Source organism: Trematomus bernacchii, unplaced genomic scaffold (assembly GCF_902827165.1).
Source record: "Trematomus bernacchii unplaced genomic scaffold, fTreBer1.1, whole genome shotgun sequence".
Lineage (NCBI taxonomy): Eukaryota > Metazoa > Chordata > Actinopteri > Perciformes > Nototheniidae > Trematomus > Trematomus bernacchii.
This window is the reverse complement of record NW_022987689.1, coordinates 8,792,106-8,819,310: the sequence shown is the minus strand read 5'-3', so window position 1 is coordinate 8,819,310 and position 27,205 is coordinate 8,792,106. Positions and strand designations below refer to the sequence as shown.

Sequence of the window (27,205 nt, the reverse complement as noted above, 5' to 3'; positions counted from 1 at the left end):
TTCGTGAAAAGCGCTATAAAAATACAATTTATTATTATTATTACCCATATAGGCGGAGCACCCCTTTTCTGACGTCAGAAAAATTCAAATCTGTATCAGCTCCATTGCAGCCCCGTTTTTAGAGATTTGGGTATGGAAGAAAAGAGAGAGGGTTGTGTTTTCTGACACTTGGTGAGTTCCCTGACACACCGGGGACACATATTCATGTATAAAAGACGTACAAAAGTGCAGTAACGCAGTGTAGGCGGAGCCGTGACGTCATTTTCAATGAGAACCACAGAAAAACAACATCAGCCGTTAGCTGTTAGCACTCAAGCTCACAGCTCCTCATATCTGTTCAGAAACTAGACAAAAGTTAAACAAGTACAAACTAGGGGTGGGCGATACCACAAAATCTGGATTCGATCCGATACCAAGTATTTCAGGGCCAGTACCGCCGATACCGATACTTTTTTTAATGAAAAGCGTCTTATGTACTTTCATGTAGGGGAGAGCTGCATGACATGATTTGTTAGCTGAATGCATCATAAATAGACTAAATCTGAATTCATTTTCATGATTAAAGACAGGACAGTTTTTATAGACAAATAAACGTTTTACTTTTGCAAATTTAAAGTGCAAACATGAAAAATAACAATACAAAGTGGCCACAGTAGCGAACTGCCTTCTTGCACACATCACAGTTCGCTAAGTTTTAATTGACAGTAGTGAAATAGCTCCACACAACGCTCCTCTTTCTCTCAGCCATCATGCACGTGTGTGTGTGTGTGTGTGTGTGTGTGTGTGTGTGTGTGTGTGTGTGTGTGTGTGTGTGTGTGTGTGTGTGTGTGTGTGTGTGTGTGTGTGTGTGTGTGTGTGTGTGTGTGTGTGTGTGTGTGTGTGGGGCAGTGGGATACAGCATCAGGCAGTTATAAATGGCCATCATTTCGTGCGACACACACACACTCGATTTTATGGGGCCAGAAAAACTGTGAAATAGTACCCGCTAGCCGGAACTACGCCAAGTGGAAACGCAACCAAAAACGGGCCGGGCACGGCACGGCATGCTTAAAGCGAGCTCCGCACTGTAGTGGAAATGCGCCATTAGACCCCCTTCTCTGCCTCTGCCTTGCCCCCGGGCTGTCCGCCCGAGACCCCCCTTCTCAGCCTTTCCCCGGGCCGTCCGCCCGAAACCACCTTCTCCGGCCATCCGCCTGAATAAAAGCTCGCTTTTTGTTTATATTCCTATATCCAATGTTTTTGTCCTGCATCCTTACCCTCACTGTGACATAATTGGTTGAATGTTATATTGAATCGCACACAGGCCAAACAAGTGGACTTGGAAACATTTTAAACATTAAATAATCTCAAGCCAGTGTCCCAGATGAAATCATTAGTATCAACTGCCAGCTTTTCAGAAAAAAGGCTTAAGAGGATAAAGTAAATATTGTAAATCAAACTTGTGAAATGCATGATTGCTTCAGGAGGAGGTGTCAATTCTGCTCTCTACATTACCATTTATAACCATAATCTTAACCTTGGCAGGAAAAGTTTCAGTCGACATGTGCCGAGACACGTGAAAACCTTCTGTTACAGGTCCAGTGGATATTTGCTGTCATTCATTCAGTTCTGTGAGTATTCTGACATCAGCTTCACTGTTACAAATCTCCTGCTTAACTGTTACAATAACTGGTACAATTTGTATGTATTGGGAATGTAAGCTTAAACTATATACTATATGTAGAAATTACTCAAATGGATACATGTGTAGCCTTCTGCTAATACTCATAAATAATCCACAGCTACAATAGGTTACTTTAAGCAAGGCTGCATCAATTTAGGGAATGTTTTGTGACATGGGTTTTGGCCATAGGCGGCGAGTGGAGCTCAAGATAGGGTAGGCTATTATTTGACCAACAGTGACGTGCGGTGAGGTTCATGGCTGGTGAGGCACTGACTCACTGAGTCAGATTTACAAATATTATATTTTGACCTTAATCGAAATATTCGGTTATTTTCAAAAGCTTTTTAGTCTGATGCTTCGATTCATTTTAAACAGACCGTTCAACAAAAGGATACCCAAAATCTAAATATTGGATTGTTCTTTCTTAGTAAGATCCCATTTTCATTAGAAATGTGGTCTTACCTTGACTTGAAGAAGTGCTATCCTTCTGGACAACAATCTCTATTACTGTTTTGTAAAAGTCCTCCTTATCTTCCTCTAGTTTCAAAAGTCTAGTTTGTTGTTTGCGTCTACTGTCTCTGTGTAGAATAACAGTAGCAACAAGAACCTGTGGGCTCACGTGCGCCCCCTTCAGTGCGGCAGAGGTTATGGCTGCCTCCCCTGGTGCTTTTTTCATTGCCGTTGTATGATGAGACCAGCGAGCCTAAATATCTATACGTGAAATAAGTTATTTAGAGACTATGGATGGCGAGGATAAATGTAATAAAGGGATCTACAAACATTACATTGGTGACATACAGTGAGAGGGTAACAGGCATGCGCTTAGGGCCCGCTTTCCAGCCAGTTTCTGTGGGGTGACGCATTCTGAGATGAGGCAGAGCTCATCTGTGCCTCACCTCGCCCCACAGTAAATGGCTTGAGCGCGCTCACAATATAAGTGCCCGCGCTAAATTAGTGCCCGTGCTCCAGCAAGTTACTGTGGGCTTACGAGAGGCAGAGCTCGTCCCTGCCTCACTTCTCATCGCTCCCGTAGCGGAGCTCGGCAAATTTGCTGATTTTGACTATAAAAAGCGATTGGAATCATACATAAATCACACTTACAACACAGATCAGTGGAGACATTTTATTATTATTACTATTTAGTTTTTCTTTAGTTGTTTTTCCGTTACATTGGAGTATGACAGGTGAGGCTCTGCCTCCCCTGACTGCACGTCGCTGTTGACCAACTACTTACAACATCTTACAACGGAACAGAAGATGTTTTTATGTTTATAACAGCAATTAAATGCAGCTGCTGACCCAATAAGGGACAGCACTGGAGCGACAGGGGACTGGATGTTTTTTGCAGGAGCTAAGGCATTTTGACACAAATAACAGCAATAATAATATTATATAATAGCTTACTAGGATACAGAAAGATGAGATTCTACAATGCCGGACTAATATGCAGCCCTAGGCACACAGCACATGAGAGAACTTGAGAAATATTTGTTGACCCTGCGGCACTAACTGACAGTGTTGATGCAGCTCATGAGACAAAGACAAGTTTCTAAGGCAGCATTTTATGAGTAACGTTAGGCTAGTACGCCACACACGACATGCTGTTACAGTTTCTAAACGCGTCCCCCTGATCCTTCTGACATAGTTAGTGCCCTGACAGTGATACATTATTATTATCTCATCATTCACTAAATGTGTTGATTATAAAAAACGTAGCCTTATACTACAGCCTGATATTTGGAGCCGCTAAACATAATGGATCGTAGCAGTAGCCTGTTTAGGGAACATTGTTGTGCACAACAGAAACAGGACTAATAATTCAGGGAAGGCTTCACCTTCTCTAACCTTCATTACCCGACGCCTCTGGTTTTGGCCGTGTTCCACTGCAACACTGTCCCTGGGCCTTTTTTTCAGCACAAAGAGCAGCTGCTTGTTAAACCTATAGTGTCTACCTTGGTTCCAAGAAACACCAATGACACTCAGAGCATTTAAATTACACGTTAGACCTGTTTCAAATTCATGAGTACAAAGAGTAAAGCAAACAAATCCGGCGAGCCGTGAAAACTAATGTAATAATTAATTTTAGAAAAGATTATTTGTGGGATAGGCAGCGCAGGCTGTTGAACTTGCATGTACATCAACGGAGTTTCACAGAGGCACCAACACCATATTTAGCAAGATGAATCAACACTTTAAAAGGTTTTGATACCTTTACATCTATCAACTTGAAGGTACCAAATCTTTCAAATTAATTGGTCAGCACCATAGCTATTTAAGATGAACAATAAGAAACAGCATTACCCTAAGATCTAATCTGGTGCTTTAGATGTGTTTAGTGTTCTGAAGACTTTGCACAAAAATATACTTTTGAACATGCACATTAAAGGTAGGGTAGGGAAGTTTGAGAAACCGGCTCGAGATCGCTAGAATTTGAAAATACACAACCGGAGAAAATCTGCCACTTCCTTACAGAGCCCCTCCTCCAACACACACAAACGCGCACATGACCAATGAGGGCACGAGATAAGTTTGTGCACAGATGGAAGGCTGACAGGCAGATAGGCCATCCAGTTATTTTAGTTCATTGCTATCGGGATGTTAAGAGCATTCCATGGAATATAACAAAAAGTGTATCTCGAGCCGGTTTCTCAAACTTACCTACCCTACCTTTAAGTATAACACGCCCAAAAAACAGCTAAACTGAATATGTGTACTTACATTTCAACAGATGTGTCCTGATGGAGCCAGCAAGTTATCCAGGGAATCTAAAGAATAAAATAAGAATGAAAGATGAAAACAATCAAAATCATGCTCCGTCTAACAGTGCAAAGAGAGGTCAGTGGGCCAACAAGAGGGAGTTCATTTTGTCAGTATCCGGACAGATCATTGGTCTGGGCAATGTTTGGAGATTTCCATATCTGTGCTTCAAAAATGGAGGTGGTAAGAGCATTTAAAACATCTTATTGTACTGCCCAGGAGTAAGTTAGATAAGTAAAAGCTGAAAAATGTATACCCTTTCATGCATGAATTATGAAAACCTCAGTCAGGATCTTTTTACCAAGTGTTTTTATTGCCCTTGGGGCATGAAAAACAAGATTTGAACTTTATTTTTTTTATATCTAGTTTTTTCAAATTTTGAAAAAAAGATTTTTTATATGTCCACTCAGGTGGACAGTATGCGTTTAAGTTTAAGACATGTACATTTTGAAAAAATGATAAATAAAGATGTGCAAACTTAAAAACATTATAATAATGTAAGTATATTGATTTACGGCCCACAAAGATATTGCAGATTAAGTATTTTCAAGAACAATAGCAGTAACAGTATGAATTGTAGTTGAAATATAGCCAGTAACACTTTAGAGACGTCCACTTTAGTGGACAGGTGATCAATCATAATTTCCTGCAAACATAAAATCAATACTTTGACAATTTATGAATTATATGATTCCTTAGTTGTTCCTTGATGTCACCAACATTGTTATACCTGCAGGGGGCACTTTCCATAAAAGGATTGGCAAGATATCGACGAGTGATTCGGTCCATCTGGCTTTCTGTCGTCCATCGTGGTTTAGAGAAATGTATCATGCACTTACACTGACTTGGCACTGAGTGGCAGTGTGTGGGATGATGCAATAGGCTCCTATGTAGTGGCTGGTGTTCAACTATGCCATCAAAACCCATGCATATAAAAAAAAAACACCTTTTGAATAGTTGTCCACTGTAGTGACCTCTATGCGTGAAAGGGTTAAATCATTTATTCTTTGTATTTTTGTCACTATAGTTTATTACTTGGATACATTATTTCCTTTTAGGAGCTTTCCTGATCCCCTATGTGGTGTTCCTGTTCACGTGTGGAATCCCCATCTTCTTTCTAGAGGTGTCTCTGGGGCAGTTAACGGCTCAGGGTGGGATCACATGTTGGAGGAAAATATGTCCCATATTTGGAGGTACTACTAACATAACTACATATTCCATAGAGTGCCAAAGTATTTGAAATATGTGTATATTGTTACATTACTTTAGTGTATCAAATGTTAAAATGGCAGTTCTATTTTTTTCAAAGGTTTAGGCTACGGCAGTCAAGTTACATTGTTATACAGTGTGGTGTATTACATTGTCATCCTGGCTTGGGCCTTCCTCTACCTCTTCTCCTCCTTCCACACTGTACTCCCCTGGGCCAGCTGCAACAACACCTGGAACACAGGTAAACATCGCACTGATGTTAGTGCAAAGGCCTTATGTAGGTACAGAATGACTGTGAGTGGCCATATGGAGGCAATTAATGTAATCATAGGCATGCTCAATTATGTATGGAGAACCCTTAATATCAACATGGTTGCATATTCTGAAAATGTCAACTTGTTTCATTTTACTCTTTCGCTTCAAGATAACTGCATTGATTGTGGACAGAATGATTCAGTTTATCGCCACATCAATGAAAACACAACATCATCAGTGAAAGAATTCTGGCAGTAAGTACTCACATTCGCAAAACAGTTTTTAGAGTCACTAAATTGTCTCTTGACATAACTTTCTTCTTGCACTCAGGAGGAGAGTCTTGGGCTTGTCTGGAGGAATTGAAGAGATGGGCAGTATCCGCTGGGACCTGGCTGGATGTCTTCTGCTAAGCTGGATCATCTGTTACTTCTGTATCTGGAAAGGAATCAAGGCGACAGGAAAGGTGAGATGTATACGCTTATTATTAAATGGGTAATTTAAACCTAAAATTATAATTAAAACCTAAAAATGAATGGGCTTATTGACCATGATTAATAACAGTATGTATTGGTGCTCCTCTTTCAGGTTGTGTACGTCACAGCCACTTTTCCAGTTGTGATGTTGATTGTGATGCTGATCCGTGGGCTGACATTGCCAGGAGCTTTAACTGGAATTAGATATTACCTTTATCCTGATCCGACCCGTCTGACTGATCCTCAGGTGAGGTTTATGTGTGACTAATGAGTGATGTGTAAGTGACACACTGCACAGAACAATACTTGGCTAACACTTGCAATACTAAAATGTATGGACTTTAACTTAGACCAAAACTAAATATTGGTTAATCATACTAGCAAATGTTACTTGTGAAGCCAAAGGCTGATATTAAATAGCTCCGGTTTTACCCTTGGATTAGAGACACTAGATGGAAGATAAGCATGCCACTTTCAGATGGCTCTAGGTGATCAGTTCAAAAGGAAGGTCATCATACAAGTGTGCAAGCCGTTTTTGTACTAAGTTGTGCCATTTATTTTAAATTCACTTTGCAAAGTTGAATTCACTTCAAAGCCCACCAGAGCTCAACAAACTTTTGGTTCCTTAAAGACACAGTACAAAGGTGTGGGCAGAGCAGCCATGAATTGTTTTTATTTTCAACCAATCTGTGTAATTCAGCCTCTCACCTAATCGCATGGCCAAGTCATTGTAATTCTGGACATTAACGCAGCATTTGACACAGCTTTTTAATAGGAGGTTAGCTGTCAAATCAAGGAGGAAGCAATCTGATTGGTTCTTAGCCGTGATATACTGAGCATATACCACGGGTAGAATTGTAGTTACTTTTCACAACAAGTCAGTATCCCTCCGCGTCTGAGAAAAACTGTATACAGTTGGGCTGAAAAGCAAACTGCTTGCAGTTTGCTTTTCAGACTGGGACAAGAAAACAGCGGAGAAGTAACGGGGCAGAAACCCTCCTTTTTACGCAGCGGTCCAGACATAGACATCAAACGGCAAAACATATTCAGTGTGCAGTTCCTTTGGCATTAGGGCAGGAATATCTAGATACTTTCCAAAGTTTGACATAATGAATTGTGCTACTTTTAAAGCAAGCAACGATGTTTTCAAATCTGTAATCAAAAAGGTCCGCAAAAACGCTATCGACCAATCAGATAGCTTGATTTGACTTGTCCGTTTCATAAATATATTTACATTTCTTCCGTTACGAAACAAACTTACAAAGCATAAGATGGAAACATTTAAGATTAACTTCGACCTCCGGGGGGGTCTTACTATGGAGGAGTGGATTGAGGAGTGCCTATCTCCAGAAAAAAAGCACCTAAACGACGACATGCAGAGCTACGTGAAGAGCAGGTAGACCAACTGGAAAAGTACCCCCATTCAAAAGCTTTCTGATGCAGAAAATGTCTTGAAAGCAGAGAAATTATGACCGTTAGTGGCCACAGGTGCGAAAGCTCTCTCCAGAGCTACTGGAAGCCGAATCTCGGGGACCGGAGAAAGTGGAGCAATATTCTCGCCACGCCAAGCAACAGCCTAGAATAACCTCAACCTATACAAGTAACCACGTAAGCCATTCTACTGATGCTGGACAGTTTTTCAGTGGGTGCACAATAAACGGCAACATACACATTAATGTAAATAAATAGCCAAATTATTGATCAACGCTCTCTGTCTAATATGTTCGCTAGCTGTTAGTGTTGTTGCATAGCAACCACCTCGCACTATGTTTCGTGCAGAAGGCAACGGAGGGACTATTTTATTTTGAACATCATTATTTACTAATAAAACTATTTAAATTAGAGTGTGTATTTTTCTTTCATATTGCCACACTTGGTAACCGTTTTATAAAAGCAATAGCTCACTTCAGGCCGTGGTATATGCTCATTATATCACAGCTAAGGGGCGTGGTTCGGCCCGACGCGAGAGGTGGGTGTTTGTCATCTGCTGGTGGACTACCGGAGAGAATTACAGTGCTTGCCTCGACGGGGAGGGATTGCATTGAATTACAGCAGCAGGAGGCGCAAACGCTTGCCTCGGGGAGGGAGAAAAAGAGCCACAGCGGAGAATAAACAGAAGGGCAGCCATGACAACCATGCGCGGGAAGTCTTCTTCGCTGCTTTTGTGGCAGGCTACAGCGCCACTTACAGGCCTGGCATATGTACTACAGCGTCTCCAGCGCTTTCGAGCGGCAATGGCCGGCCGTGGCCCAACCCCACATTCCCCTGATAGGTGGAGAGTTGGCCATATAGGCGGAGCTCCTCGTTCCTGACGTCAGAGGAATTTCAAATCTGTATCGGTCTGTATCAGATCCGTTGCAGCCCCGTTTTTAGAGATTTGGGTATGGAGGAAAAGAGAGAGGGTTGTGTTTTCTGACACTTGGTGAGTTCCCTGGAACACCGGGGACACATATTCATGTATAAAAGACGTACAAAAGTGCATTTTGCATGATAGGTCCCCTTTAAGTTTGGTGTACCTCAGGGGTTGGTTTTGGTACCAATTATGTTTTCTTTATACAAGCTTTCCCCCGTTGGCACACTATTTATAAATATGTTTTTTTTTATTATATTTGATGCTGATTATATGCAGATGTACCTGCCCTAAGATTCACAAACCCTGGAATGCTGTATTCAACGAATGACTGTCCTTGTGATGTCAAAACAGAGATATTCTGAAATATGATGTTTTCCCATTGGATCATGACAAACATTTTAAGTTTTAAATCATGTTTTTAGGAATTTAGGAATATGTATCTTAGATTTTAAAGACACAGAGACTATTTAAAACGCCTTCATCTGGTCACATCAAAATTGATGATCTGCCAATGAGAAGGTGGAGAAGGTGAAAATACTATTGGGAGTAATAGGGAAAGAGGAACATGTGAGCAGGAGGATGTAGGAGTCAGATAGGACATGTGGGAAAGTCTGAGTACATCCGGAGGAAAGATACAAATTGTGTTAGAGAGTTTCTAAGTCATGCATGGAAGTGGAAATGTGGCTTAAGAGAGGGACAGAAAGGTAGAATTCTAAATGGCTGAACCAAGTACACAGTATAACAAAGTATAGTTGTATATTATACAAGTATAAACATCATATGTATCAATATTTAAAAGCATTTAAAAATCACTGGCACTGCACATTTAACTGATTTAAGGTGTGGATGGATGCTGGGAGCAGAGGTCGCGTTAACCGAATATTTTCCGTCTATGACGTAATTTTTCCAAGAATGACGGAAAACTCTGAAAGCAGTCCGTCATTTTGACAGATTAGAACACAACTCGGAACAGCGCCAAAATGTCCACCAGCGGCCCACATTATATTACATCCTTATGGCCAGGTCGACTGAGGGCGATCTACTGTACTCTACTGTAACTATTATTTAGTAATTCACACCCCTGTCCAGTTGGTGGCGAGTGTGTGCATATTAAGTAGCTATTGTCTAGTCTTGTATTTGACCTCGTTGATTTCCTCGTTGTTTAACCGGCTTTAGCAATCGCAAAATGTCACGGCAGCTGAGTGTCCGAAGCTTTTTTAATAAGCCCAGTAATTGTGATGGTGTGGATAAACGAGGTGAAAGAAGAGGGATTGATGCAGTGGAGGATGAAGGACAAGCCAGTAAGACTAAAACTGACAACGTTCAGCCAGCAGCAGAGGGACAAGCAAGTGGCAAGGAAAAATAAATCATTCATATTCGTTTTGACATGAAAAGTGACCGCACGGTCGGTGTCTCTGTTCATCTTTTTTTTTCTCCATGCCCTTAAAAGTTCTGTATGAATCATAAAAAAAAGGAATGAATGAACATTTGCTGCTTAGTACCCAAACATAAATATTAAATATGTCTCATCATTAAAACATGAAAAATAAAATGACGGGTAATAATGGATTATGACGGAAATGTTACGATCCTGTCCGTCAAAATGACAGACAACGAAAAAGTCTAACGCAACCACTGGCTGGGAGCCAGGTATTATTCTCCTATGGCATTTGCGAAGGCTGTTTGCAAGCAATGGGAAGCTACAACAAATACAACAACAACTGCTACAAGTAAGGAAAATATTATATTCTATGTATGTACATTTTATACATTAAAAGGTTGATTTGATGCAGGATAAAATAGATAATCGGCCTTTTTAATTTCCAGAGACACTTTCGCCTTGTGCGCACTGAACAGTTTAACCAGCTTTGTTGCTGGCTTTGCAGTCTTCTCTGTTCTTGGCTTCATGTCGCATGAATTGGGTGTTGACATCTCAACAGTAGCTGAATCAGGTATGGGATGGTTTGAGGAAAAACATTGTGGTGTATATTAGCTTTGTTGAGTTCCTATGAAAAATATGAAGTGATGAATAAATTGTTTTGTTTTTTTCAGATGAAGAGAACAAATATATAATTCACAACTTAACAAATTCAAGTCTCACAATAACATGTGAGAAGAAACACTTGGATTTTGGTCCCCATATGTCATGTGGGACCTCACATCAATGTGTGCTGCAGGGTTCTTTCAATTATAATTCACAAGAACATCATTCTTGTACCTGTAAAGTACTTATGAGGACCCTCTACTCTCTAAATGTATTCCTTATTTCCTAAACATAATCCAAGATAAAATCTATTAATAAATCAAATCCTGCAGCACCTGATATTTTGACCCATTGGCGGCAGCAGAAACTCGCTGTAAACACAACACAGAAATATTATCACCTTTTTTACGACCAGTGTGTATGATAGTGCCATCTCGTGGTTAGATTGCATTTTGCAATCTACTGAATACCAGCTGGTGTACATGGGGCCAGAAATAAAAGATTTCACTGGACACAAACTAAGCAGGTTCTGGTCTAATTCCAACCTTAAAATCAGGTGCTATATATAGAAATTATAAGTGTACTAATTCCTAAGACATTTGGCTATCTACTTGCAGGTCCTGGCCTGGCATTCATTGCTTACCCTCGGGCTTTATCCATGATGCCTTTACCTCAACTCTGGGCTGCCTTCTTCTTCATCATGATTATCCTTCTTGGATTGGACAGTGAGGTAAAGTTTTCACATTCAGCTGTATTTAAAATATACTGTACATAAGAATTGTATAACATTTGGTTATAAGCCCCCCTGATACTTTAATTATAATTAAATTCCTGCATGAAAAGACAACATCAATATATCTCTATTTCCTTTTACTTTTGATTGATTTGTATTGCTTTTCATGTGCAAATATTCCATAAGATATTTTCAATGGTTGTGTCTTGTGATATCTAGATCTAGAGATATTAAGTATCCAAATACATAAAAGATATAAGCAATCAGGCTTAAGTTACAGTAAATGCTTGGACAGAATATGCACTGCCTTGTTGGTTGAAGTCATGAAGACTAAAACATTTCCAAAAGTCTTAAAGGTCTCCTATCATGCAAAATGCACTTTTTGATGTATTTCATACATAAATATGTGTCCGAGGTGTGTAAGGGAACTCACCAAGTGTCAGACAACCAGCAGCTACTGACCCAGAATCAGCACTTCTCTAACAGGGCTGAAAAAGAGGGATATGAGGGATGTCTAAAATGCATGATCTGTTTGGTATTTTGAGCAAAACACATCATAGACATGTTTTTTATATAATTTTTATATATCTGAGACCCATAATATATGCCTAAAAATAGCATAATAGGAGACCTTTAAGACCTGAGAATGGCTAGAAACTTAATTGTTATAATCAGTGTAGATAAAATGTGACATTTATTTTTTACCCACAGTTTGTGTATCTGGAAGGCCTGGTGACAGCCATATCAGACATGTTTCCATCCTTCTTTCTCATTGGTCATCGACGTAAACTACTTCTGTTGATCATCTGTGGTGTTTCCTTTGTTATTGGCCTGTTTATGGTGACTGAGGTGAGAGTCTACTTTTTTAATCTATAACATTAAGAATTAAAGGCTGTACCATTAAGTCTCTCTTTCCGTGCTAAATATGTTGTGCATTTAACAAAACAATCTATTTTGTGTTCCTGTTTCTGTCTTCTCTGTCATGTGCTGTAGGGAGGACTTTATGTATTTCTGCTGTTTGATTACTATGCTTGCAGTGGAATACCATTAATGATTTTTGCCATTTTGGAGTGCGTCTGTGTGGGATGGATATATGGTAAGCAACAAGATCATTTTAAGCAAGGAAAATTAGGAGTCCAACAGACATACAGTATATATATGTTAAGTAATGTTAGCCCCTAAAACTATACCATTATGAATAACAGTGATACTGTAAAATATTACAAATCATGTTAACAAAGCATTGTATTGATATTTGCTCATTTTACTCACTTATCACGTTTTTTTTCATCTGCACTGCATAAGTAACCAGAGGGCACTGCTAAAGCCATTAAAACATTTGAACAACTGCCTGGAGGGCAGAACATTTCCCGCCTATCTGTGAGGCCAGTACTATCTTACACATTAACTTAGCTTTCATTCCTCTTGGACCAAAAGAAGAAAGACTTGAGACCGTTCTCAGGAATGTAATGGACTCAGTAGTAGTGCTGAAATTCTGCCCCCTTTTCCTCATGAGCACGTGGCCAGGCATCAGACCTTGCCCTTTTATATCGTGATGTAGATGAATCCCAGTGTTTGATCATATTCTTGAATGACTCCCTGACTACAAGGTGCTGATCGTTATTATGACAATATAAAGGAAATGATTGGCTACTACCCCTCATCGCTTATGAAATATTGTTGGAAGTTCATCACACCATGTCTCTGTGTTGTAAGTAAATGTATTGAGTATTGTTGTATCTGTTTAGACGCAAAGACAAATTTAAGACATTCACTGGAAAAATATCACAATGACAATAACATAAATATATTTATATATCCATTGATGAAAACGTAAGCTGTTCCTCTGATTTTCTTTTTATTCCACTTGTTTTGTCACAGGGAACCCTGATATTCTCTATGGTCAAGTTCACCCCGCTGAAATACAACAGCACCTACGAGTACCCCTGGTGGGGCTTTGCCATTGGGATGGGTCTTGGTTTGTCTTCAGTTCTCCTGACTCCTCTGTGGATTATCTATCGTATGGCTGTAACCCCGGGAACACTGAGACAGGTTAGTCAGTGTGTCAACCCAGCTTCAATAAAGGAAATTAGCATTGTATTATTTAAGTTTAACAAGTGTAACAATTTGTTGAATATGTACATACCTGAAAGCTACATATATCTATATCCAAACCCTTCCTTTTGAAGTTCCTTTAAACAAAACTTTATTTTCCTTTTAATTTATTTCTATACTCTGTCAATACGTTGTTACATATGTTCTATGTGAAGGGACTGACCACAATTTGAACCATTACACAAGCCACATTTGTGTGGGCTACTGTTATTTTATGGTTTATGCTTTGATGTATGTTTCCCATGCAATTCTTTGTTTTTTTAGAGACTGAAAACGTTATGCACTCCAGCGTACGATCTGCATTCTTCACCAAAGAAGACTCTTTACCCAGAAACCCCTCCTCCTGATACAGAGCTGCATGCTTTAACTTAAAAACCAGAACATGGCATAGACATTGGAGATTTGATGCTCTCAGATTAAACAGTTACAAACTAAATCAAGGAAATCTCTACCTCAATTTTGTGGCTAAATGTTTGTTTGTACTTGTTCATATGTGTTTGCTAGAATCAACATTGACATATTTTTTGTTTCAACGATGGCAAAGTACAGTATCACCTTTATGTTCACTGTGGGTCAAAATTAAGTTACATGACATGTGTTCAACAACATCTACAGTACAATCACTGACAGCCTGGCACGGTTCTCAAGTGTGTCCAGCAGAGGGGGATAGATGTTAGATATTAAATCACAAATCCACTGTCCCATCCAGTCTGAGTAGTTTAGAGAACTTCCTTCATACTATGTACATTATCATCAAAGATCTCCATTTCAGTGTGTTGGTTTATTTTGAATAAGGGTGCATGATAACCAAACATGTTGCTGGCCGGTTTGTTTTCACTGTGAGGGAAAAAAGAAGAAGCCTAAAGACCTAAACTAAAGAAAAACCAACACACATCTTGCGCTTTGCATTATTTTGACGTACCACAGAATGCATGATACAACAAGGATGATGTCACGGCATCATTTACATTTCCCAGGAGATTGGGATAGTGTTGGTATGTACAAAATAATAATACAAAAATATATATATGTCTGCATCGACTGCATCTCGCTGTCATCTGGCATTAATCTATATGCAATACAAAATACTAAATTATTATTATTCTCATTATTGTTATAAACAACTGATGCACCTCAATTTAGTTTCCCATAATTCAAATAAGTCATTATTAATAATGATGGGGAAAAAAAGGTAAAACATTGCTTTATAATTTAATACAAATGCAACATTTATCTGTTATGTGAACAAAGTGCAAATTAATTAACTTTAAGGTAAATACACAAAGTTGAGCCTACTATAGTTATTTTACATTGAATATTCTTTAATTTCCTCTCCTCTTTATCTGGTTGTTGACATTGATATCATACTTTTAAATATCACTGAGCATCTATAAAACCATCATCTACCAAATTGTGAGCTAAAATGTCACAGCAACTGAAAAACTGAATCACATTTTGTTAAGATCCAACTGATAAAAATAAAACTGAAGTATACAATACAAATTCAAACAGATGCACTTGTATCCGACAGGCCTACAAATTATCAAGGGACACTTTCCAATAACGTACTTTTCTTTGCAAATTTAACACGGACCAACCGCTGGGAGAAAAATGGGACAAGGTGTGCAAGCTGAAAGATTTAAGACTGTGTGACAACCGTGATAAATGCAGCAGGCACTGACACGGCTACGGAAAAAGACAAAAGATACCTTTGTCTTGTCACAATAATCCTAATCTGTTTGAAGATGTGGGCCACATTACCAGAGAGAAAGTAAGAAAGAACATACAGGGGTGGAAGCAGATTTGTGTTCAGCAGTGATAAATGTTGCTACATCAGAAACCACGCTCTGTATGATGTTCTTTCTAATGGCCTGATTGCTCAATTAATTCTGCGGCCCGTTCTTTGCCAGCCCCCTTTAATGTGGAAACGGCTATATTTTCTCCCAGATTAGTATAGATACAGGCTGACAGTCTGCACTGCTCAAGGTATTTGGGAGGTATAATTCATTCATAATGCCACAATGCGCCCCATCTATCATCTCAGGTTTTCCGTCCGCTAACGTGCCGCTTGCTCCCTCCTCTCATTCCAAGCTCCTGGCTCTTCTGGGGCAGCAGGGGGGGGGGCGGGGGGGGATGTGTGTGTTTGTATGTGTGCATGAATATATGCGATTTAGCAATGTGAGGTTGAAATGTGAGAGGTGTTAAGACATGAATTGTGTGTGCATGTTTGGGGCATGTGGGGGCGGTGGGGCATGCAAGGTTGTGAGGTCGGCAGCTTCTCTTCTCTTGATGAATTAGCTGGCATATGCAAGCGATGAATTACCAGGCAACCAGAGTCAATTATCCTGAGGAAAGAACATGGACCCTGTGCTTGTGGCCCCAGGGTCCTTTTTCCAATTCAAAGAGTGATTTCCCCCAAAATGTAGAAGGGAAGCAGACTTGAAGTACCCAGGGTTAGATGATGAGGAGTTGAAAAATAAAGAAGAGAATGAATGAAACTGCATTATATGTGTCCCCTGCCATCCTACACCTCCCCCCCCCCCCCCCCCCCCCATCTTTCTCTCGCTCCCCGATCAAATCCAGAAGGCAAAGCACAGTGTGGAAATGCAAAAGGCTATTATCAGGCCTTCAGAGTGCGCAAATGCCACTTATGATGGATGAGTGTGGGATTTAGAGAGGCCTCCTGTCAAACACCAACCATTTACCCTCCTTAACCCACCCTCTCTTTTTCCTCACTTGTCTCTTGTATCAAAACTATATCAGGCCCCTGGTTGAAATAGGCCTAAGTGGAAGACATTTGTAATATATTGAGGAGGGTATACACACAAATGCACTATGGCCCCTGCTGTTTTTGCCATTTAATTTCTAACCTTTGGGAAAGATGGAGTGCTTATTACATTTCTGAGAACAAGAGGAAAGGTGTCACATCATATGCTGTCCATGTGACACTGGTACAGAATGACATAGGGAAACTGGACCATAAGCAGGAATCTTGGAGGGTTTTTAATGTTGTGAAGGTGTTTTAAGTAAAGTTAGAACACATGAGACTGAGAAAAGGAAGCCCTACTTTAGGAAACCAAGTGTAGGAATCAAGAGATACAAAATAACTGCTCTATTTCCTTATGCAGAAGACAATTACTCTTGGAGTCTACTATATTATATCCGCTGACATCAGTCCAAATCATTGGATAAACCTGGCCAAGAGTTGCTTTCGATAGACCAATTTAATCCCAATGGTTGGACTCGTAGTGTAACCAAACTGCTTTAACAGTTTAAGAGAAAAGAGGATAATATAAGATCATAGTGTGCAGGCTCAGCCAAACGTCATTAACAGTTTTTGAATCCCAAACTTCATGACTGCCAAAAGGAAACACAATACCATTAACAAAAGATTCTTAAGTTATAGGCCGAGTACAGTAGAGTGAAGAGATGGAGATGGAAAAGAGGGATATACGCATAAAACAAAATACAATTATGTTCTAAAGTTTAGCTGGCACCAATAATGGCCTCCACCGCATTATGAAGGAAATACTTTCAATGAACCCTTGACATAAGTCGTGGAAATGGTAGGCTCACAAATATGTTAAGCAATACAAAAAATCTTAAATAGAGAAACAAATAAATGCATAGAATTTGTATCCAACATCCTTTATGTAAATGGAGGGGTTCACTCACTTGAAAACACAGTAGCACTAGCCAGAATTCTGCATGACATAATCTGATAGTATATTTATTTTCACAATAACAATTAAACTATTGGCTAACTCACAGCACAGAACATGCCTCCCAGTCTCACGGGTCAGTTAAACACCACATGCTGTAATTAAAAGTATGCCAACAAATGAACAAGTATACAGTATAGTCCAAATACATTTCAGTGGAAATGTCCAAATGCGAGCAACCCAAGATAAAGTAACTTGACCTAACCCACTACAAATAATAAAATTTAAAAAAAAACAGCCTAAAGTAAATCAAATTTAACACATGAATGGTAGAGTTGATGGAAAGGAACCTGAGCTCAGATCAAAAAGATAGTTTGTGTTGGCAGAATATCTAACACAGTGGGTTATTAATGACGATAATCTGCAGACATGCCAAAACAATTGTGAATAACATCATACTGTGACATATAGGAAGCACAGCTGAAGCTAATTGCACTAACGAGCTGTTACTGTACTGTATGCCAGCACCTGCAGTAGTAGGGACACTCTTTAGTGTCTGCTAAAAAAAGCAATCTGATACATACAAGTTACTAGTGAAAATAGAGGAAAAGTAAGTCTCACAACACAACAAAGGAAACAAATAGGTACAAAATATACATATATAATGAAATGTTAATACATAGTTGCCTTGATTAAAAAATAAGCAGATAGATAGGGTTGATCAAAAACCTACGTGAGTCATGCTTCACTTGCTCCTGTAACTCAATGCAATCTCTCATTTGGCATTTCTTTCTTTGATCTTTCTAAAATAAAAATAAACAAGGTCCGTGGGTTTGTTGTACAAGACCAAATGGCATCAACAGCAATATTTACTATCGCAAGTTGAAACCTTCATGTATCGCCAAATGATGTAACACAATGGTAATGAGCCTGTTGTTCACTGATGAAAGCCCTTTTACATTTACATTATTAAGAAGAAGGTGTCTATAACAACATTTCTGGGGGAAATCAGAGCTCATCATTGGGAAGTGAGTTTCCAATATTACTGCCTATGGCCATAGGCCCCTCCAACAAGAACAACATTGAAATCTCCGAAAAATTCAGAGCTCAAATGAACAAAACATTTGTAAATCTGTTCTGAGGCTGTATTTTCAGTATAGCATCGCGACAAATGTCAATTGGATTCTGAATGAGGTTTTTCTAACTGTGGATACCCAGGTCATGTCCTAGGCATTGTTTCAGGGCATTCTGGAGATTTAACAATCTGAGGTGTCTTTCTGTAATTATACATGAATTATATGGGCTGTATATTCAAGGCTAATCAGATATTCTTTAGAGACAATATCTTAAAATGAGGTGAAATTTGTTTGAGTTTGGTACGATATGTGTTGTGTCTCTCCTGACTTCATATTGAGATAATTGTCTCTACGCCTTACTGATTCCAGTACAGCTTTCCAGACTGGTGGTGCGTCTCTGCTACTCTCTACCGTCAGTTTCCCTCTGGGACTACCAGCCCCTTCACATCCTCTATTACCCCCTCACACACCCTTACATCCTCCTACACACACTCACACACATACACATCACCTCCCTCCCGCCCCGCGGCGACATGCGCTCCACAATGGAGAACAGAGTGGTTTGGGAAATGATGGCCATTTATAACTGCCTGATGCTGTATCCCACTGCCCCACACACACACACACACACACACACACACACACACACACACACACACACACACACACACACACACACACACACACACACACACACACACACACACACACACACACACACACACACACACACACACACACACACACACACACACACACACACACACACACACACACACACACACTGGGGTAGCAACAGCGACGGGAGACAAATGGAGGACGCACCTTTCTCCTAATGTCTCAAACACAATAACACTTAACTGCACAGATGAGCACTGTGCAAAAGTTTCACATCACATCCAAACACTGCCGTTCTTAGATGACTGTGGGGTGTGTGTGTGTGTAAAAGTGAGATCTCAGAGGATAAGTTTAGATATGAAGATGTGTGTCTACCTCTACATACTGTAAATGAGGGAGTGATTAATTTTGATAACAGACCACAAATATCATATCAGTTTTTTAAGCTGCCCAGCAGTGACAGGTGGATCAGCTGGACTGTAGAGCTCAGTCTGAACATGATCCCTAACAATGTCATTTGGGTGGTTTTACTCAACATTAGATTTGGCTTATGGTTAACACCAGTTAGTTCATCCTCCAAATAGTTGAAATCACCCTCATAAGTAAGACATTGGTTCGTCAATGGCTGGACAAAATATATTCAGAACAAGGGCCTAGGCAGAGAATACTGAAATTTGGTCGGATTCGGTAAGAAAGCTTTATTTTTTATATTTTTCCTTTGTGCACAACTTTGCTTCCAATCGGTTTACTGAGTCAATCAGCTCAAACTCAGAAAGTGTCAAACTTCAAATTGGTAAAAACTGCGATCATTATGTCATGAGTGAAACCTGAACATTTGACAATATGATGCTCCTCATGAGTAGTAATAACAACATTCTCAAAATTGTATTGATCCCAACTTTGAGCGGAATGAGGGTGTACATTTGAGATCCAGAGCTTTTATGTTAGGTAGCTAGTGGATGACTTCTGTAAAATAATTTTGAGGGTGTTGGTTATGGGCATATAGGTATATATATATTTCTGAAAATACATATTTGTGTGTGTGTGTGTGTGTGTGTGTGTGTGTGTGTGTGTGTGTGTGTGTGTGTGTGTGTGTGTGTGTGTGTGTGTGTGTGTGTGTGTGTGTGTGTGTGTGTGTGTGTGAGGCCTGAGCCTGTCACTGTACTGGATGGGCTGTCACTTTCTTAATTGCCTGAGCCTGACCCCGCCCTGCTCTGCTCACCTGGCTAATTACTGTGTCTTTCCAGCCAAGAGATTGAAATGAATTTGACTGCATTCAAGCTTCATTGGCATGGAAAGTGAGGTTACTGACATTGTCATAATACAGTAGAGTGGGTTTGCAATGAGAGCTTCATCGCTGTCCTGCTAACAAATGCTGACTATGGCAGATGTATTATGTTAAACTGATAAACTGATCTGGTGGTACAGTTTGCATTTCACCGTGTGGTTTTTGACAATAATGTCAAGTATAAGTTGTGAATCTGGGAAACACACAAAAAGTCTTAGAATCATAAAATCAAGAACAAAATACAAAATACAAGGAAGAACAGTTTCTAGGGAAAACCGAGAAGTACAAAAAAGGGTTTGAAAAACGGAGCAGATTGAATTGAATCAGATTGGAGGCCATGCTAATGAAATGCTAATGTAATGCTAATGAGCAGGGGGGGGGGGGGGGGGGGGGGGGGGGGGGGGGGGGGGGGTGCCAGGTAGGAGGTAAAGTTTGGTTAGAGAGCGAGCTGGCGAGACAGCATGAAAATGGGCAACGCTCGGGTGAGCAGTGAGCAGACTACCCATGATGCCTCCATGAGAGAGGACACATTAAGCGATAGAAAGACAGAGAGAGAGAATTGGAAGAAGGGCCCCATTGGCTAATGAATGCTGACTAATTCCCATATTAAATGTCATAACTTTATTGTTTTTTGTCCTCCGGTGCACATTCACCATCAAAAACATTGTTCTGTCTGTTAAATCAGTCATATTATGTTCTCGTTAAACTCAGGTAAAGCCACCTGAATCACACTGCAGCAGTAAATCCTCTCCTTCCACAGCTGGCCTGGCTGGGAGCTGTATTTTAGAAGACTGTGCTTCTACTGTTCCTCATGACGTTAAACACATGGTCTTATGGATATTAGGTGGATTTTTAACTAGACAAAGTGGGCAACTATAAAATGATAAAATATTAGATGTATTGGTCAAACTACTAGCTTAATGTAAGGCTATCTGTACATAGACATGTATTTCTTAAGGGTTATTTTAGGCTACTCTATCAATTACCTACCGTTCATTCTGACAGCTGTCACATCTTGAGCCCCGCTGCACCGGTCCACGTGCGAGTCATCCTCTCTACTGTTGAGGCTCATTTTGAACTATTAATGCTTTTCATTCCTGTAAATGTGGGAGACATTTTTTTTTTTCAAATATATATTTGATAATACTGCTAGATATATAGCCGTTTCCGGTAAAGGACCTCCATTTCTTTCTCCAATCATTCATCTTTAAAAGGCTGGCAAAAGACAGCTTACACAGCCATATCAGAGAGACCATTGATTAAAAGAGGTGCAAAATACAACTAAAGCAATGAGTTAGTATGTATTCAGTGCAACAATTTAAGGAGGATTTACCAAATCCATAAAAAAACACTTGTGATTTTCCTTTTGTCTGTTTAAATCTATATTATAGTGTACTATAAACCATTTATGAATTGTTTATATAGTGTTTACATGCTCAATTGGGATGTTTAAAATAAAGTGTCAGGCATCTTATTCAGACACGTGATTATTAAGCAGTGGAAATATTTCTAATTTCAATTTTGTTTTTTTGAGTGGAGTCTTTCCTTATTTTAAGACTTCCATTAGGAGACATTCCATTCCTGAAATGAACCTTATCACTACTGCTTAACAAATACTTTACAATATCCTACAGCAGATGCAATAAATTGGACCATGCTTTGCGTTATATGGTGACACATTCATGTTTCCTATAAAACAGATGTTTTCATTTTCAGGATTCAAATCTCATTATATTTTCAGTGTATTGCATTTCACTCACATAACTAAAAAGCCTGCCTTGTTCATCAATACCCTGACTAAATAAACTTGTCTGGAACAGTTATGCTCTTTATACTTCAGTCAGTCTATCAGGGGGACTGGGCCCGCGCTCTGTTAATGGGGCTACTCCGTCTTTCCTGACACCAAACACCCACTGCTGCTTCATCTGCTCCTGTCAGTGTCTCCAAGTTAAAGACCTTCTGAAGAGACAAAGGGCAAATATCTTTTTGTATGCCTGTCGGGTTTCCCCCGGCTTTTACAAGCCAAACACATACACATGCACACATATGCATTCATCAGAGATGGGGGGAGAGGGGGGCAGTAGCAGGGGGAACATTTGATCATCTGCATCCCCCTGATGTGGTGGAGGTGAGAAAGAGCGTCTCAGTAGCAGACGAGCACGGCGAGGGAAAATGACAATATTTAAAATAGGAGACACGACTCCATTTCTTTTTGAACAAAATATTAATGATCTTTCATTTGGATCTCATCACAGATGCGGCCGGGGGAAAATTGCATTCTGTGTGGCAGAAGTCTGTGGAAGACATGAGACAGGATAATAGCCAATAGGTGTTTGGAGAGAGGGAGTCAGAATGAATGAGAGGGAAAGACAGAGAGAAACAGAATTGACAAATTCCCATGATGGGTATGCCATGAAAGAAGGGGGAGTAGGGAGGTTGAAGAACAGGGGGGAAAAAGGGCAGAAAGATTGGAAATTGAAATTTATGACATTGGAAATGACTATGACGAAGACAGAGCCAGGTCCCGCTTTGCTCTCCCCTCTTTGGTGGCAGTCAACCTTGCAATGAGGGCAGATCAAACAAAAATAGGCTGTTAGGGGGGCATGGGGGTAGGGGGATGTGAGAGGGGGAATGAAGGAGGGGAAAACAGTGGAGAGGGTGGAGGGATAGAGGGATGGGAGGGAGGTATAGACAGAAGTGAAGGAGGACATTAAAGGAGGAAATGATGATGTTGTCAGTGAGCGATGTAAATCGCGGCGGCTACATAGTCAACAGATACAGTCGGCTGGCTGTGCAGGCCAGGGCCTGTCTCAGCTGCAGTGGCACTGACAAATGGAATATTTTCAGAGGACTTAATCAGAGGAAAATGGGCTTTCATCTGCTCGCCTACCCGCTCTGCCGCTCGCACAGAGAAATGATTGCCTGTCGCTCTTCCTCTCCCTGTCTCTTTCTCTCTCACAGTCATTGAACGTGGCCACTGAACCCTGCAGAGGTTACAAAAAGGGAATTTATCAGTCGTGTTTTACAAAAGGATATGGGGACATTGAGACACACGCAATCACACTCCCTCCATAATGGACTTTGATTTGAGAAGGCTGGTTTTGTTTTGCTTAAATACATGCACAAACTGAAAGAATGCATCTCAAAAGGCAGTAGACACAAACACACATGCAGACTAAAACTTTTCTCAGGTTGAAGTTTCAGTGCCGCAGGTGACTGGATAAACACTAATAAATCTTCCTGTTCACCTCAGTAATCAGTCGTCCATCAGCCTACCAGAGGACAAAGCTGAACTTTAAAAGTTCTTTGAGAAAGTTCAATGTGTGCAACACTGAGAGTGTCCTGATATATTTCAAACACACTCATCATACTCGATAAAACCTATTACTTGTCATGAAGGCCTCATTTCCTACAGTTGTGTTTGATGTAGTGCATGGGCCGCCCCGTCCGTAGGCCCACAGCAGATAGGCCTCCGCAGAACAGACAACAGTGACATGATCTATTTCTCCCGTGATGAATGTACCAATCTGCTGCCCTGTTGCCCTGACTGCCTAATTTGTTATGATGTGACAGCTAGCAGACTCTTTTCTATGATGATGAACATGCTGCTAGTGTGTACCAGCAGGTATAAGTGGGATGAAAATGTCAGGATGCTCTATGAAGCACTTAAAACCATACAACTGTGATTTAACCTATTCTCAGTTGTGCCGTTATATATGCTCAAGCAGTTTCTTGGGTACATAAAGGGGGCCCCCAGGATGCCTTTTCTCCCCTTTGGGATACCTGTATTTTTGATGAGGCAGCCAAATTCAGCGGTGTAGAAGGATGATGGATAAATATCTAAGTCTACTTTGGATTCTTTTTGACAAGTTTTTTAACTTTTGCATCTTTGATTGCAACTTTTTCCCTCCCATTTATTACCAACTGATTTTAAGGACAATAAAGTGATTGCTTCTCCATTATTTCTGGTCATGTCGGTATTTTTACAACACTTAGGGAATTGTATATATTATACAGTTTTCTAATGATTTAATTCTTCCTAAAATCCTGGAAATGGCTCTGCTTGTCCGATAGTACCTTATAATTGATCATAAGGAGCCCAAGAAACTCAGGGAGCCAAGACCGTATGACAGTTTGTATTTATGATATGATTGGACATGTATATGATAAACTAGAAATTATATTTTGAAGCAACTTTTCACATCAGTGCTTTTATTGCAAGTATTAAAAAGGAATAAGGGGCTTCTGGCTTATCACTAAAGACTGAATATGGCTGTCTGTCATTCATTTTGATGAGAGTCTGATAGCGAGGAAAGATGGTAACCTAAAAAAGATGGGAGTTTTTTTCTATAATCTCCTACGCAGTATGCCATGTGTTTTATCGAGAGCTAGAGGAATACTTTTTTTTACTCCTGTCTCAATCAAACCTCTATGCAGCTCATAGCAACAGGTGTCCATCTGCACTGTGGTGAAGTCGGTGGAGCGGGCCGTGACAGATCACAGATCAGCTGGTAGAGCAACAGTAGTATTTGTCCCCTTCTGCAGCAGCAGATCAATGATAATTACCCGGCTGACATGAGTACAGTTATAACTTTACAGGATCAAGAACAGGGGGAGAAGGAGATGAAGAAGGAAGGGATGAAGGGCTCAGGGCCACACTTAGCTCTGAGCTGGTCGATACTGTGTGAGATATGGCTGTGAAGGGCCCCGAGGCCCGGCCTTATAGCAGCTCAACAAGCCATTACTGCCTTCCTTCACAGATCCAGAGTTGTGTGTGCGTTATCAAAGCCAAGAGGAAATCGTTCTAGTTTGGCAGCTCGCACATCAGTATCAACTTGGTATAATGTCATCACAACCAATCATATGCCATAGAAGAGTGTTTACATTTCAAATAATTTAAAGTCTAGATTTATTTGGCGACACCTGTGGTTATGGTAAACGTCAGGTAAGTGTCGGGTAGCAGTGACACCCAAAGTAACATTAGAAATAATATGTTCATTAACCACATGTGATGGCAAATGCTTTGGGAGGCTAAATTGTCAGAAATTCAAGAGAAGAGCATCTTGTGTATCAATGTATCACTGTGATACAGACCACAATCCATATCACCCATGCATCATCTTACTCAAAACAAATGTGCAGACTCTTTTCTACATGTCAATGTAAAGTATATGTTAAATGGTAGAAGCAGTATTATTTTTCAAATGCTGGAGAAAAAGGACTACACCAATAACAAATACATCTACTATGGCCTTTAAATTACCAAACATCCTGAACATGCCATTATACAACTCTTGATGTATGACAAGATCCTGAAGTGTAAAATTAATTAATCTAAAGGGAATTCTAACTCAAAAATACATGTACCTGACATAGTATATTTTTTCAGCACTGGTAGAATTATCATAGCTAATTGGCAACACTGCCCCTGCACACCTCAGTATTTCTGCTGTTTTTTGGGACTTCCCAGCTCTATGATAAGTTGTTCATTCACAAAACGGACTGTTTGAGGATTGGGGAGGAATGCTTCAAAAAAGTTATTCTGCTTGTCTTTAAAACATTTTTTTTTCAAGACCCTGTGACCAAGCATGTGGTTTTGTTCAGCGAAGGCCACATTCAGTCCCATTTAAACTGGAGGAGATTTGAAACAAAAGAAAGAAGGGGGAGACAGAAGTAACTCTGGAGCAGTTCAGCGTGTGGTCAGTGACAGCCCAGGGCAAATCATCTTCATCTCCAAACTTATCCTCTGAGATCACACACACACACACACACACACACACACACACACACACACACACACACACACACACACACACACACACACACACACACACACACACACACACACACACACACCACACACACACACACACACACACACACACACACACACACACACACACACACACACACACACACACACACACACACACACACACACACACACACACACACACACACACACACACGTATTGTTCAATCGGAATGTGAATCCAGGGGTTTTAGAGTCTATGGATAGCTGCTGCTGGAAGCCTTTATTCTGTGAGCGAGGGGTGATGATGACCTACTTAAGCTTTCTGAAAAGTGACATAAGTACAGATATAAAACTGATTTTCAAGAAGTATTAGATAGTGATAGTGATTTTAACACAAACATTTTCTATATGACATAACAACCAATATCCCAGGATGATTTTCACCAAAACGTTTGAATGACATAGGCCACTAATCAAGTGCAGAATTGAATCTATGATCTCAATCTTTAGGAGTCTGTATTCTCCTAAATATCACATTTTGATAGCCAAGTACCAACCCATGTACTGAATTACATTGACCTGAAATAATATATTGTTCATCAAACTAGATAAAAAAAACAAAATGTCTGGCTTCAATTTTAAGTATTCCTTTTTGATCAATTATGATTAGCAAACCTTTTCTGCTTACAGCCGTTTCATCTTTTTATTTATTTAAACAACACCAAAATTAAAGGGTTAATTTAAAAGGATATTTGAAAGCCTGCATTGGTTTAGGATAAATTAAATATTTGTCCGCAGAGGTTTAAAGGGGAGATATTTGATGTGATCTGGTCTTCAATATTCTTGGATGGATTAAGGTTGACAGCCTTCTTCACCTTTAATCATAGATGACTTTCCCGTCCTAAACCCTCACTTTAACTACTGATGATTTTCAATAGCCTGATTTGGCCCAACCTCACACAAGTACACAAACACACATACACATCCAGCGGCCCCTACATCCACTAATCTATAGCAGACAAATGAGTCCTGGCTAACAGAGTGGGGCAGAGAGAGAAAAGATTGACTCAGAGGGAGAGGCCTAATTAGCAGAGACTCATTAGGAGTCTTTAAGAGGCTGTGATTAGGGATGTTTGTTCACACAGCATGCTGCTGCTGCTGGGCTTAATGACTGGGACTGATCACTAGCTAGTTTAGCCTACAGCGTGGGGGGGGGTGGAGGAGGGTTGAAGCATGAAAGAAGTGTCTGGCTGTGAGTCATTTG

At 40.1% G+C, this 27,205-nt stretch overlaps 1 protein-coding gene across 1 annotated transcript; it reads left to right on the top strand.

The window, feature by feature from the left end:
* The first annotated feature begins 4,391 nt into the window (after positions 1-4,391).
* Positions 4,392-13,929, top strand: LOC117488412 (sodium- and chloride-dependent GABA transporter 2-like). The gene is made up of 15 exons (XM_034137286.1): positions 4,392-4,603; positions 5,479-5,613; positions 5,730-5,870; positions 6,054-6,138; positions 6,215-6,347; positions 6,470-6,604; positions 9,551-9,580; positions 10,361-10,440; positions 10,538-10,662; positions 11,312-11,424; positions 12,139-12,276; positions 12,421-12,523; positions 13,038-13,138; positions 13,309-13,479; positions 13,807-13,929. Exons 1-15 carry the CDS (start codon positions 4,402-4,404, stop codon positions 13,912-13,914), a joined length of 1,800 nt encoding a protein of 599 aa, XP_033993177.1. The 5' UTR covers positions 4,392-4,401; the 3' UTR covers positions 13,915-13,929.
* Positions 13,930-27,205: the final 13,276 nt, after the last annotated feature.